The sequence below is a fragment of the Juglans microcarpa x Juglans regia genome, chromosome 2D, assembly GCF_004785595.1.
Source record: "Juglans microcarpa x Juglans regia isolate MS1-56 chromosome 2D, Jm3101_v1.0, whole genome shotgun sequence".
In the NCBI taxonomy this organism is placed as follows: Eukaryota; Viridiplantae; Streptophyta; class Magnoliopsida; order Fagales; family Juglandaceae; genus Juglans; species Juglans microcarpa x Juglans regia.
Window position 1 is genome coordinate 6,708,528 of NC_054596.1, and position 15,208 is coordinate 6,723,735.

The window sequence follows — 15,208 nt, forward strand, 5'->3', positions numbered from 1 at the left end:
CGTCCCTCTTTCGTTTGTCATCCAACACGATTCCGACGAGATCAACTCATCTCATGCAGCCAATTTTCCCACCCCTCCCTATCGCACAGTGCCTTTTCCCCACCCTCCCTCTCGTGCAGCTCCTTTCCCCACCCCTCCCTCTCTCGCAACGCCTATTTCACCACCCCCTCTCTCTCACAATGCCAATTCACCACCTCTCCCTCTCTCGCAGTCTTCTCCTTGAGTAGGTAAGTTTTCGATTTATGCATTTCACATGCCATCTTTTGTTGGATTTTAGGGTTTGATTTATGAGTTTATTTTTACATTTCATGCGATTCTAGAGTTTGATTTATGCATTTTTTTTGTGGGGATCTATATATATTCCGAATATGTTTTTGAATCAGATTGATTTTTAATTTTTAATTTTTAATTTTTAAGGAGAATGACAACTGAAACATTCTAAACCGTTCAATTATACCAATAAATAACATTGTCTCGACTAGATTATTTGATAAAATTCTTCTAAATGTTATTTGATAAAACATACAACCTATAATAAGTAGAGGTGATCTCTTAAATCCTCAAACTATTTGATTTGTAAAATTTGTGTACCTTGTGTTTGTTTGCTGCTTGTTTTGATGGATCAACTTGTAGATAATGATAGATCAACTTGTTGATGTTTGTTGGTTGCTTGTTTTTATATTCATTTTCATAAATATGGAAAATAGTGGCGGAGACACCATGTCTAGTTTACATTTTACAATGGCAGAAGATGAAATCATGTCGGGACGAAGACCATTATGCTATTGTGGCATTCCCTCCAAACTATGGACGTCGCCCAACTCCAAAATTTTTAGTCGGTGGTTTTTGAATTGTCTATATTATAAGGCTCAAAACTAGTGTGAAATTTTTGAATGGGTTGACCTTGCAATCTGGATTGTTGTAAGTGAGCATTAAAATTAGCACAACGAATAAATGAAATGATAGTATATGAACATGCAATAATAGAATATGCGAAATTCCAATTAATGAAGAATAAGTACAAAATGCATTGATTGTGTCTTGAATTTTATTTATTGTGTTATTAGTTAGCTTGAAATTTTTTAAAGTTAATGATAATGTAAATGATTCTTGTATTGCGTTTTATGCTATTGCAGATCATAATCATCCATTATGCATGGAATGTGTGCCTATTTGAGCAATTATGTGTGTCCTCTAGATCGTTAAACTCTAACCCCACATACAGCTCCACATATAAAAATGACATCGTATGGTCTTCCTGGGACATATTCTTGTCTTGTTTAACGTCACCATCCTCTTCAATCATCTCAACTTCATCGACACTAGAATTACAACTATATGGAATCTCAACATGATCTCTTGATATACTCATCATTCACTCAACCTAATATGATTTATAGGGCAAGGATAACTTAATAGATAATCAAATTAAGTGTAGTATATATAGCTCAATATAAAACTCTATAATAGAATTTAAAGATTTCAACGAAAAACTCGTAAGAAAATCACCCGAAATTCCAATCTATTTATATGTTGTTGTTGTATGTGGTACACCACACAAATTGAAAAAAAGATGAAAGAAAATAAAAGTAAAAAAGACCAAGATATTGATAGAGACGTTAGACCAAGTATAGAGAAAAAATACAAATATTACAAGACATATGTTAACTGATAGAGAATGATAGGAAAGGTCACGAGACCACTTAGTTTGTCTTATAGACCATACGTGCATAAGGGCCACAACACATTTATCATCATAAAAAATAATTGATACATAAAAAGAATGTTAGATATATTAATAAATATGATTCTTAAATTTTAAAAATATAATGGTGAAATATGTAAAATAAAAAAGATTATAAATAAAATGCCTATAGGTTGCACCTTTCAATTGATTAAATTCATGAACCATAGAATGATTTGTCGATTTTGTTAAAAAAAAAAAAAAAAAAACGAGGGACTAAACGAGTAAAAAGTTTTACCTTTCAGAAAGTTTTACCAGGCATGAGAGCCTTACAAATATTTGGAAACTATATCGTATTGTAGAGAGAGAGAGAGACGGATAGATGATTGGAGAATGAGGGGAGTAGGTCACGTGGGTGGGGGAGGATCCAAATAAACTGTTTTTATCATCTGTGTGAGAGTGTAAATAGAAATCTATAGAGACACCTATGTGGCAGCCTTCGATTGGCTGGTGTAAAAATTCACTTCCCACCCAACCAGCTTCAAGTGCGACCCATTTTCAATTTTACAAGTTTACGAAATCGAAAAGACCAGAAGATGTAAACGTTGGCCTTATTGAGGAAGAAAAATGATCTTTCTAGTTTTAAATTGTATAAATTTTATACATTTTTTTTTAAACAAATGGATAATTCTAAAACTCTCATAACAAATACTTTTTTTAATAATAAATGTAGTTTTTTTAAAAATGAATATGCAAGACTTACAAAACTATCTAACATTACTCATAGGAGGGTATTTGCGCAATCATCAAAGGTTGTAACAATCAAATGTCCATGATAAACATTGTGGGGCTACTATGCCACCCCACTCTTATTGCTGGACGTACCGCACAGTAATTTTTTTTTAATACATTTAAATATTTTTAAAAAAATAAAAAAATACACCAATACACTTAAAATCATTAAGTTAAAAAAAAAATTGACTAAAAGTTAAATGGAGCGGTCAAAGAGGGGATGCAAAATAGTTTTATTCTTTAGGGAGTATATAGAGGGAACGATAATTAAATAGAGGAAAATGCCGTGGATGCAGCATGATAAAAGTTACCGATTCATATTTTATTTTATTACATATTTTTACTTAATTTTTAAGGAAGTGTTTTTAAGTGAGTTTGTAAATTTTTATTTTTTAAATGTTTAAAGGAATTAAAAAAATGCTTGAAAAAAATGTAAAATAAAAAAGTGTATTCTGCACTTCTCGGTAGGAATCATCGGGGTCACACTCGGTGGCCCTAGTAGGATGCTTAAATAAAATAAAAATTATACTTATCATCCTTTACATCACACACCAACATGTGATTGAGAGAATTGTTTTTCTTCCATAGAAAGTGTGATTAAAAATAAAAAATAAAATCATGCTTATATCAAGAATTTTATTTGTCCTTTTTTTGTTTTTGGAAGACAAATCACAAAACTAGATGAATGATGTCATTCCCATCACTGGATGCTAAGAGTATTGGCAATGGTGTAGTCAAATGCCAATACAACTCTATAATTTGACTATATGTGAGAAAAAATATTTACATTGGACTAGCCAATAGTCCAAAGCTCAACATATGAGTTACAGTAATTCTTGGTTGCTCTCTATTGTTGGCGAGTCACTGTTCACCATCAATCATACTATTTTATTATTTTCATCAACCTCCACCTCTATCTTTTCCTTGTTCTTTTCTCTCTCTCCAACCCACAAGCTTCCTCATGTTCTAATAGTGTTTTAAATTTCGTACAGTACCGGCCGGTACGGTCGAAATTTTTCGTTTCGGCCGTCCAGCCGGTACAGGTACTATACCTATTCCATATCGGCCAAAATACCAGTTGTACCGACCTGAATTTTGGCCTGTACCGGCCGATATTTCGGCCTGTGTATTTTTTTTTTATTTTTTTAAATTACAAGCTTATTTTTTAACCTCTAATTCAGACTAGACTATTTATAATTTATATATATATATGTATTTATATATAATTTATTTATATATAAACTATTATTTTGGAATATAATTTTTATATATATTTATATATATAATTTATTTATATATTAATTATCCTAAAATGTTATTTCAAAACAATATCAATATCAAAATATTTTATTCTAATAACTTGACCGACGTCCGATACGATATTAAAAACATTAGTTTTAACGCACAACAGAAGAGAATAATTCGAACATTCATAACTTTTTCCATAAAAAGACAATCATTTCGGCGCCTGCTATACGCTGAAACCCTACACATCATAAAAAGGCCATGGGTCTGAACTGAGCTGGGCTTCATAGCTTACGGCCCTTATTCTGCTCGTATGATTGCTCGGTTTGAGACAAAGCTGGTCCATTTCTTGACTTGGTTCTTTTTCTGTGTTGCCAAGATCACGTGGGAATTGGCTTCCATTTTTAGAAGACCTGCTTTAGAAGAAACATACGAAGTTATGCTATAAAATATTTTGTGTATGCGACATAAAGTGCAGTATTTTTCAAACTCATAAAATCTGATAATTAACTTACTGAAGATAAATTGCAAAAGAAATAAAATCAGAAGTAATCATTGATAACTTAAAAAGACTAGTGCATGATGCTGAATGCACAGGACTACCAAAGGAGTATGAGAAAGTCCTACTCCACCTCTCTAACGAATTCAACATAGATTTTCAAACAAACAAATAGCTGAAACATGCATTGTGGCACACTATTACTTGGTTTGACCTGCCATGTCCTGCTATGCTATGCCCTGCTTGTTTTACAAGTGGTTTTACATGTCAGTTTGAGGTAGATAGATATAACATCTATATCTTGTGGATTGTGTTGGTATTTTTGTTGGTATTGTATGGAGTATGTTGGTATTTTTGTGGATTGTGTTTGTATTTTATCGACTGTGTTGATATTTATATGGATTGTGTTGGTATTTTGTAGACTGTCTTGGTGCCGTGTGTTGCTTAATACACAATGACATGCACTGATAAAATTTTTTATTTATTCTATTGATTATGAATGTTGATAAATAAGATGCATTGTTAATTTCAAGAATTATTGTATAATTTTTTTTTGTCAAATATTATGAAAATATATAATATTATATTATTATTTTAACTTTAAAATAATTAATACATCGTGAATTCAGCTAGCAAAAAGTTGATAGTATAAGTAAAAATTGAGACTCTACCAAACTTTCGACTTTGCCATTGCCAATGCTCTAATAAAACTATACGAGTGGTACCGCGTTGTTCTGCCTTGGGCAAACCGCCAAAGCGAACTTCATGGCTGGGAAGGACGAGCTCGCCGACTCGCTCAACGACCTGTTCACCAGCGTCTCCACCATGATCAAATCCGAGCTCCAAGTACTCTCTCTCTCTCTCTCTCTCTCTCTCTCCCTGCCTCTCTCCTTCTAACCCCCAATTTGCACTGTCCTTTTGTTATTCTTTTCTTGATCTTCAATCCCCTTTCATTCCGCATTTTCTAGGGTTCAAATTACCAAATTACTTAATTCTGGAATATTGCCAACAGAAATTATGAAAAATCCGCTTTTGATTTTGTTGGATAGGGTACGAATAATCACCTGGAATTGTTGGAGAAGATGAATCTGAGAGTGGCAGAAGAGTACAACGGCTTCGGGGACGTGGCCTCTGGGCTGAGAGTATTCGTGGAGCAGTTGAAGAACAAGAGCAGCAGCTTTGACGAGTACGTCCATCAGATCAGTGAAATAGAGAGGCAAGTGACAGATTTTGAAGCTGTCATCTCGATGCTCGATAAGTACGCGTCTTTGTTAGAATCCAAAGTGCAATCCCTTTACCAAAACCCTCCCACCTCGTAAACTAATCAACGTGTCTGTCTGCTTCGTATTTCTTATTTGAAATCTTTGATAACGGTTTAGTTGGTTCATTGAATTGTGTTTGTTGTAAATGTGACCCTGTTTGGTTATTGGAACAGTAGATTATAGTTCTTTGCTTTTGTCGAACACCAAACTGCGCAGCTCAAGATGATAAATTGTCTTATGAAACCAAGAAAACACCAAACTCATAGGAGATCCTGATATATTTGTATCTGTTCTATACACGGAAAGAGCACCAAATTCATACAGTTGTGTTCTACAGAAACTTGACCATAAATTTGTTACTTGACGTGCACACATTCAACAGATTCATGATTCAGCTTATCACCCATGTGAAACACAATGTAGTTAGCCGAACTTCTTTTCTGTTAACGAAAAGACCACCCGTTTCTTTGTGAACCGGATTTTTTTTTTTTTTTTTTTTTTTTAGCATCAGGGGTCAAGGAACAGTATCCCAATTAACTCTGGAGTGCACATGTCCTCGGCAAAGAATTTTTCCCAGGTGCACTTCGGGTACTAAAAGAAAATGTTTACAGTCTGAAGGCCTGAGATTGTTTGCACATAATGAGATTTGAATTTAGACACCATCATTTTAGTGGATTCGAAACATTCAAAGCTTCGAGATGGGTAAAAATGTATTGGATTATACTTTTAAACCTAGCAGAAGATTCCATGTGTAAGAATCGGGCGAGTGACCCATTGCTCACGTGATGTTTTTCATCTCCTCCAACAATTTCTTTCCTTCTTCTTTCACAAACCTACAGTGTCAAAAGCAGCAACCAGGTTCACCAACACTGCGCGATTTATCCATCCTCGTGGATATTTTAAACCAAACCAGTGTCGAATCACCACAAATATGCACAATTCACGCATAACTGCACCCTGGAAAAAAAAAAGGAGAAAAAAAAGGATATAAAACGGAGACTCGTGAACCAAGAGAAGCTGCCTGAACCTTTCAAGTGATGAATCAGTTGTAGAGGTGGCAATATGTGACACGATCCGTTAACTCAATACGAACACGACACAATAAAAGCTAGTTAGGGTTTACCCTTAACGGATTCGGGTCAAAACGGGTTGACCCGTTAAGACACGATAGCTTAACGGGTTGATAACGGGTCAACCCGTTATGACCCGTTAAAAAAATTAAAATTAAAATTATACCCTTATATCTAAAAAATAAAATTGTTGGGATTTTAATTTCGATATTTTTATTATATGGATTCTAATTTTGGACTTGTAGTTAGTTTTATATTTTTTATAGATATTATGATTTTAATATTTATATAAAATTTTGCTAAATTTAACTAGATAAAATGGATTACTTTTGAGTTTATTTCAATCCATTTACATAAACGGGTCAAAACGAATTGACATGACACGACCCGTTATGTTAATGGATCGTGTTAGGATTTGAGATTTTGATACGATAAACTTAACGGGTCGGATTAGAATTGACCTATATAATATAATATATATATTTTGACACGATACGATTACGATCGGTTAATACGATTTGACAATCTAGTTGTAAGATGTAGTTCAATCCCTGGGCAAGTGGAGAATACGAAAAAGATTAATTCGCACGTTCTTGTTATTCACTTTATTCAACTCAGAGAGCGAGAGACACGGACGGATTTGTCTTCGGCGGCCTTGGTTGGTCAGGAGGGACGAATGAGAGGCTTAACAAGCTGACAGGAAAAAGAAAGTTATAGGCCCGGCCCATTATTATAAAAGGCCGAAAAAATATTCGATCCAACGATCAGCCCTTCTGCGGAGTTTACAGTCGTTATTCAGTGGTCTTCGTCGTCGCCGTTGCCCCCCCTCCTCTCTCTCTGCTCTGCTACAATGACCATGGCCGTGGATCCCCTCCACCACCTAAAACCCTGGACGAAACCCAAACCTCTTCTTCTTCTTCAAGCGAACCGATGACGACCACCATGGGTCCACCTCCTCCCAAACCCCAAATCGATAATATTGTTACACAATCCCAACCCCAGCCAGAACCCGATACAAACAAATTCGATACCGCAGAAGAACCTATAGAGAATTTACCCGAGACTGAGCATGACAGTGCCAAAACAACGTCGGAGCCATCTCCATTGCATCAGAGCGCTAAAGCTGCGCCCGCTCCTTACACAATTCCCCGTGGAGCGGAGCTCCATGCCACCAGTTCTACCTTGAGATTCTCAAGGATGGCTCTATCATCGATCAATTCCATGTGTAAGCATTGAATCTATATCTAACTCCAATTAGAAAATACAGGGCGTGCACTTGATTAAGTTTTTATTCATTATGTATTTGTTCGGTGCTAATGTTGTGGATTTCATTTAGGCATGAAAAGGGGGCTTACATGTTTGGACGTGTGGATCTCTGCGATTTTTTACTCGAGCACCCTACCATTTCTCGGTTTCATGCCGGTACTACATTTTTTTGCTTCTTTTTTTTTTTTTTTTTTTTTTTTTTTTTTTTTAATTTGTTTTTCTCTATGGCTAAATTAAACATTGAAAAAAAAATGGCTTTGGGTGTGCTTTCTTGAAGTAAATGCTGAATTGGGATATACTACTTCAGCATGTTGCTAATGTGGCTGGAAAATGCTTCCATATCATGAGAATTAGATTTTGGACTTCACATTGAGTCTACTTGGATGGTGGTAGAGATTTTCTGGAGTTTTGTAGATGTTATAAATAAAAAATATTGGCGGTGGCTAAGAAGGGGGTTTTGTTTGGATGTAGCTGAATGATCCTTGTTGTCATCTTCTCCACCCGTTTCTCTTTAACTTGGCTTCCTTTGCTTTTCCAAGATTCAATTTCATATGATCTGAACTTTTAAAACTCATCATATGAGCAATTCCTATGATAGCTCAAGCTTTTGTGTGTGTGGGTACGTAAATCCTTATTGGTAATATAAGTAAGCGTGTGGATGTTAATATCATTTGGTTCTGTTTAAACGATTTTCCCAAATGCTTGTAACCAGGCCTCTTATACCAAATTGGGCAGTGCTTTATGATTCAGTTAGGATTTGTGCTTTGCTTTTTCTTGATCAGTGATTATAGGATTTGTGATTTGCACTATTTCTATGAACTAGCTTTTACTCCTGTTCAAGAATGAAACTTGAGTTTAGGCTAGCTTCCCAGCTTATGCGGTAGCCCCTGGCACATGATTCCTAATATCTGCTGATATCCTAGAACTTATGGACGTGTGTGATAAGATCTTTTAAGGACTCTTACTGCCAAATCTTTGTCCCTTTTTTTGGTGGGAAATTTAATATCATAAAGCTATGCATACATGTGGAAGCCCAAAGAGATTACAAATTGCTTCCTTATGTTATTGATATGAACAAGTTCGTGCTCAATGGAGTTGTTTGTACAAACTTTAACCTTTAATGGTGTTCTCATAGTTTCATAGTGGTAACCTATATGTTCTCTTTGTCAGTTCTTCAGTTTAAAAGAAGTGGTGATGCCTATCTTTATGATCTTGGCAGTACTCATGGTACTTTCATTAACAAGAGTCAGGTATTAACTCGAAGCCTTTTTCCCTTCAATTGCATTATTTTATTTATTATAACTAAAAATATTAAAAACTATGGTAATGTATGAGGTTAAACTTTCAATTTATTTGTTTATGGTTTTGTTATTTGATAATATTCTCAAATTTTCAATGAAACCTATAAGATATCTCTAAGAATATGTTAATTTGTGACACAAGTGCGCACACATATATGAATTCACCTCTTTTCCTGATGGCTTTTTCATGAAAAGCATTTTTTGTTGTGACATATGATAATTGTCAATTGGTGATATCATTATCTAACCAGTGTTCCTTCTCCCCTTTAATCAGGTTAAGAAAAATGTTTATGTGGACTTGCATGTTGGTGATGTCATTCGGTTTGGCCAGTGAGTGTTTTTTCCCCGATTGTTTTAACTTCATTATATAAATTTTGGTTGGGTGTCTCCTATTGTATACTTCCTTTGTAATGGGTTCCGCCCCTTTGCACTTTGAATAAATTTCCTTGTAAAGAAAAATTATAAATACTTGAGTCTATTCTTGTTTTATGACATTTTCTTGTGATTCTCTTCCATCTGGTCTGTGCTAGTAAAATCTGCATGGGTCTAAGCTAGCACTGCATAGACGATGCTCTTGTATATGTCCCGTATACTTGGCCTCTTGCCTATTCTTATGATCAATGAGATTTTCTTTACTGATCAAAAAAGGATCTGCATGGGTAATAGATTCTCCTAGATTCGATATCTTAAATAATAATATCGTGATAGCTAACTCATAATATTTTAAGAAATGATTCAGCTTGGTGGCTCCATAGTTTTTGGCATTTTGCATGGGTAATCCATGTGTTAGATGAAATTTCAAAATCCATGGAACTTGGATTGCATGGTACTAATTATTTTTTTATAATTACATTATTTATTGTATTGTTGACAGTCTATTGTGCTGTTCTTCTTCTTTGCTTCTTTCTTCTTTTAGTAGTTATTTTTTTTATTAGTACTGAGTGTCCGGGAACAGTGTCCCAACTAATCCCAGGGGTGTACAGGCCCTCGGCAAGGAGTTTCTTGCAAGTGCACCTCGGATAATTCAAGGGGAAAATTTCCTACTCCGATGGCCCCTAGAGATTGTTTGCACCCAGTGGGATTCGAACCCACTTCTTTGATAGTTATTAATGGCTTTTACATTGGTATAAGGTATTGTTAGGTTTAGATAGAGAGGCGTAAGGTATTTATGTTTATCATTCTTAAATTTTTTAAATATTTTTATTGGTATATGGTTCTGATCATTCCGTTTTTTCTAATTGTATAGTTCATCTCGCTTGTACATTTTCCAAGGACCGGCTGAGTTGATGCTGCCAGTAAGATTTCAATGCCAACATTTTAATATCATTCAATTTCTGATATGATCTGCTATTTTTGTGCTTGGATATGATGTATCCCTTGCGTTCACATACAAGAGAGTATGTTAGTGTCCCTACTAACAGAAGCACAAACTATCATCAATAGCACCATGTGTTTTCTTATATGTAGGCAGGTGCATATTCACGTTTGACAAGAGTCTTCCTCTTCTTGATGAATAGTTGTAGATTTCTGTCCTGTGTACTTGGGTTCTTGCGTTCTTGCCTATCCTTATGATCAATAAAATCTTATTTACCGATAAAAAAAAAATAAATTGTGGATTTCTCCTGTTTCTATCATTAACTTCTCATAATTCATAATCTAGATGAAGATCCATTTGGGAGATATTGTATTGTGGTAAGCATCTGTTTTTCAAGTTTTTCCCCTCTTTTTTTTTTTTATCGGTAATCAAGAAGTTTTATTCACAATAATAGGCAAAGCCCAAGTGCACAAGGAGTATACATGAGAAGTACCTAACTAGAGTTTACAACTGAAAGTAGAAAGTCATGGACATTTAGTCCTTTACAAACAAGTGTGCTCTAACGGTATGAAATTCTCAAACCTTAGAAAAGTGAAAAAATAAAAATAGACTGAAGTCAGCATTTATGAAAGAGGAATTCAAGGATTGCAGATAATTGCAAACACTTTCAACAAATGAGTCATCAAGAACCTTCACGATCATTTTTATTCCGTTTGATGATGTTACAATTGTGTTCCACAAGAAATATTTTGATATACTTTTTGTCTAATGTTCATTTTGCATAGCATCTTCATGGCTATTTACACTTTTTTGTTTATAAATTTTTAGATAATCTTCTCCCTCTTTTGTTTGCATTTTCATTCCCATTGCTTTAGTCCTTTTTTTTGGTTGATTTTTTCCCTTTTATAGGAGAGGGACTTGAAAGTTATAAGAGATGCAAAAATTCGAGAAGAGGTGCTAGACCGGGAAGCTTCCCTTCAACGAGCAAGACGGGAAGCATCTCTTGCTGATGGTATCTCATGGGGTATGGGAGAGGATGCAATCGAAGAAACTGAGGTTTGTGGGGCTTTATGGTCATTGGTCACGTCTCAGATCAGATTTATATATTTATTGATAGTCACTTCTTTGATCAGATGTGACTTGGATAGAATCTTTCTTTTCTTGAAATATTATAGCTTTTTTTATTTTTTTGAAATGCAGGATTCAGTTTCTTTTGATGAAAATTTACTCTGAATGTTTTCCACATTCACTGATACATTTTGGTGTATATTCAGGATACTGGTGATGAAGTAACTTGGCAGACATACAAAGGACAGCTTACAGAGAAGCAGGAAAAAACCCGTGGTAAAATATTGAAAAGAACGGAAAAGGCAAGTGCCATGATTCTGATAACATGTTTTCTAAATAGGCCATGTCTAATCAAATAATGATATTTTTGTGTTTTAGCTTAGACTCCTTTTTCTGTAAGTACATATGACCTCCTTTTCAAGAACCAGTAAGGAAACTATTTGATGGGTGTTCATTTAGGGTGTTGGAGCAGTTAGTGATTTATAAATCAAGTCTAATAGAATTGTCTACTCCCAATTTGTGTTCTATGTCATTAAGTTTTCACACTCATATTGGTGCTTATGCCTTCTGTACACATTCACTTTACTGGCTGCAGATTGCTCATATGAAAAAGGAAATAGATGCCATCCGTGTTAAAGACATTGCTCAAGGTGGTTTGACACAAGGGCAACAGACTCAAATTGCTCGGAATGAGCAAAGGATTACACAGGTAAAACTCTATATTTAATACAATCATGGTGGTTGTAAACTTAAATTTATATTTCTTTTTATAGGTGGTGGTTGTAAACTTAGTGATAGGCTGTATGCATCCAAGAGATCAATTTTTTAACGCACCCTAGGCACACCTTGAAACAGCATGACTCTGACCTTCAAAACTTATGCTTGTTGAGTAGAGGATTAGTTTCTTTTCTTTTTGGAAAGAGATATTGGTTCATGTGTGGACACATATCTTGACATTGTACTTACAATTTTGTGTAGATTATGGAAGAACTAGAAAACTTGGAGGAGACACTGAATGATAGTATCCAAGAAAGTATAGGTGCACGTACTGGAAAGATATCTCGTGGTAAGAAGATAGGAGCCGCAGAAGATGATGAAGAATATTCAAGGTATTTTATCTATGGCAAATGCTCTGTTTTAAACGGAGACTTCAAGATTAATTTAGTGTTATTATGTTTCAGTTTCTTTTTTTTTTTTTTTGATAAGTAAGTTTCAGTTTCTTTTCCTAAACAAAATATTTGAACTTCCAGAGGATATAATATAGTTTTATTCTTGAAGTATCAATAACAATGATGATGGTTATGATGGTCATGCATATTGGATTTGTTGTTAATGCATGGAATTATATGTTTCGTGCACTTGGGCAATATCTATTTCTATCAAGAAAATTTGTTTACTGATCAAGAAAAAATGATGTCATTTGCTCAGTGATGAGGATGAATTTTATGATCGGACAAAGAAGAAGGCTTCTAGTCAAAAAGTTGGTGAGAACCAATCTGTTGAAACTGCTGATACTCTTCTTGATAAGCGAGATGCCATAATACAGGAAATGGAAGAGAATAAAAAGTTGCTTTCAATTGAAAAGAACAGAATGGCATCACAAACTACAGTTGAAACTGAGGTTGGAGATGCACTTGATGCTTACATGTCAGGGCTTTCATCTCAGCTAGGTAAGATATCAGATTCTGGATTTGTCAATTGATTTTGAATGCATTACTGTTGGGAAGAAGAATCCTATTGTTTTGCGTTGTCATAGTGTGCTTGCATATCTGACGGTGTATATATCATTCTCCACATGCATTTGTATGTGATAAGGGAACAGTCAAGGGATTAACATGCTGGGAAGGCATTATTAATGTGGTAGCATCGATGCGGAGCTGTTTAACAAATATGGAAATTAATGATGCTTGATGTATGTATGTTCACGTGTTACCTATGAAAATTGGTGGGCCATTTACAAATTTTTGTGTCATGAGTTCTGTTCAACTATAAGCCTAGATTTCAAAGTACTTGGAGATGCACGTGTATTTGACCTCTATCATGTCCAAGTAATAGATTAATCTTATTATTACTGAAATGTGATGCAAATGTTTTTTGGTGTTTCATCGTTGGCATCTACTTATAAAAAAAGGGTATTTGGCATTTACTTTCAGTAATTAGGTGAATTCTCTTGTATACTTCTTGTGTACTAAGGCTATGCCTATTTTAGTATCAATAAAATTGCTTTTACCTATAAAAAAAAAATATATAAATATATATATATATATATATATATATATATTGAATGCTTGAGAGCATATGATCTTGTTATTTTGTTTCTGAGATCTTCTTATTGTCAGTGCTTGATAAAACCGTGCAACTTGAGAAGGACTTATCAGCTCTCCAGTCAGAACTGGATAGGATATGTTACTTGTTGAAGATTGCTGATCCAACTGGAGAAGCTGCAAATAAAAGGGATTTGAAAGCAAAAGAGCAGAAGCCCAACAAATCAGAAACTCCCGCAGCTGCAATTAAGAAGCAACTTCCTACGGTTCCAAAAGAAAAGAGTCAACCAGAGAAAGGAGTGAATGGCTCTGTGCTGAAAGAGGGAACTACAGATGCAACTGTGGAGTCGAGCAAGAAGCCAGAAGCTGCCAAGATTGTCAGCGATGCAACTGAAGGCAAAACAGCTGTATATACTGTTGTGAAGCCCCAATGGCTTGGGGCTATAGAGGATAGAAAGATAGAAGTGGCCCAACAAGTAGCACCCCTGGATCTTCATGAGCCTGATCATTTTGTTGACTACAAAGATAGGATGAAAATATTGGGTGCTGAGGAGGAAACACACACAAAGGGGGTGTCTGGGATTGAAAGTGCTGCACCAGGTTTGATTGTAAGGAAGCGGAAGCAAGTTGATAAACCTGAAGGTGGCGACAGCAATGCTCCTCAATCGTGGACATCTTCCTCTTCAGGAGCTGTGATGGCAGAGGATGCTGTGGCATTGCTGCTAAAGCATCAAAAGGGGTATCGTGCACCAGATGATGAGGAGAAATATGAAGGCCAAGATAGTTCAGGGGATAACCAGTCGAGTCAGGATAACAAAAAGCCTAAGAGGGTGCTAGGTCCTGAGAAGCCCTCATTTCTCAATGGTACTAAAGATTATGAATCTTGGGTACCCCCGGAAGGTAAGCAGTCTGCTCTAGAGCCGTGCCAAGTATTCCATACTTTTATTTGTAGCTGGTCTAATTATTATATCATCTCTATGCTTTATGCAGGACAAACAGGTGATGGGCGGACATCCTTAAACGAACGCTATGGTTACTGAGTTTCCAAGTGTTGCGTGCTTACTCTGAAGTACGTGGCTGGTAATTATGTAAATTGGCATGAAATTATGTGCTTTTGAAGGCATTCGTGGTGGAAATAGACTCACTCTTGCTTGGACTTTCGTAATCAAGTTTAAGTTGGAGGGATATGACTCGGATGAGGTTTGTAGGAGACGTTATGGGAAGATGTGGTAATAGAGAAACAACATCGTGCAATATGTAACTGAGTCAGAGAATTGCACTGTTTTCCCAAGGAAATATTGCATTAGGAAAATGTCAAAAGATATAAAATGAGGGGTACCGGGCCTACAAATATTCCGAAAGGAAAAAGCAATATAAATAAAAAGGATGTGGGTCTGATAAATTGATCTCGACCCTTCCTCGAAATTATTGATCCAATTTGA

At 35.4% G+C, this 15,208-nt stretch overlaps 2 protein-coding genes across 2 annotated transcripts; both read left to right on the forward strand.

Annotated features, from left to right (window-relative positions):
- Positions 1-4,867: 4,867 nt before the first annotated feature.
- On the forward strand, positions 4,868-5,668 carry LOC121248194 (biogenesis of lysosome-related organelles complex 1 subunit 2). The gene is made up of 2 exons (XM_041146581.1): positions 4,868-5,066; positions 5,270-5,668. The coding sequence occupies exons 1-2, from the start codon at positions 4,986-4,988 to the stop codon at positions 5,537-5,539; spliced, it is 351 nt and encodes a 116-aa protein (XP_041002515.1). The 5' UTR covers positions 4,868-4,985; the 3' UTR covers positions 5,540-5,668.
- Positions 5,669-7,295: 1,627 nt separating this feature from the next.
- Positions 7,296-15,020, forward strand: LOC121248191 (kanadaptin). Its single transcript, XM_041146579.1, is given in 13 exon segments — positions 7,296-7,699; positions 7,702-7,777; positions 7,889-7,974; positions 8,989-9,068; positions 9,394-9,449; positions 10,366-10,414; positions 11,344-11,490; positions 11,709-11,804; positions 12,098-12,211; positions 12,481-12,611; positions 12,931-13,172; positions 13,842-14,666; positions 14,757-15,020. Coding segments are annotated over 13 exon segments (2,169 nt in total). The 5' UTR covers positions 7,296-7,482; the 3' UTR covers positions 14,807-15,020.
- The last annotated feature ends 188 nt before the right edge of the window (positions 15,021-15,208 follow it).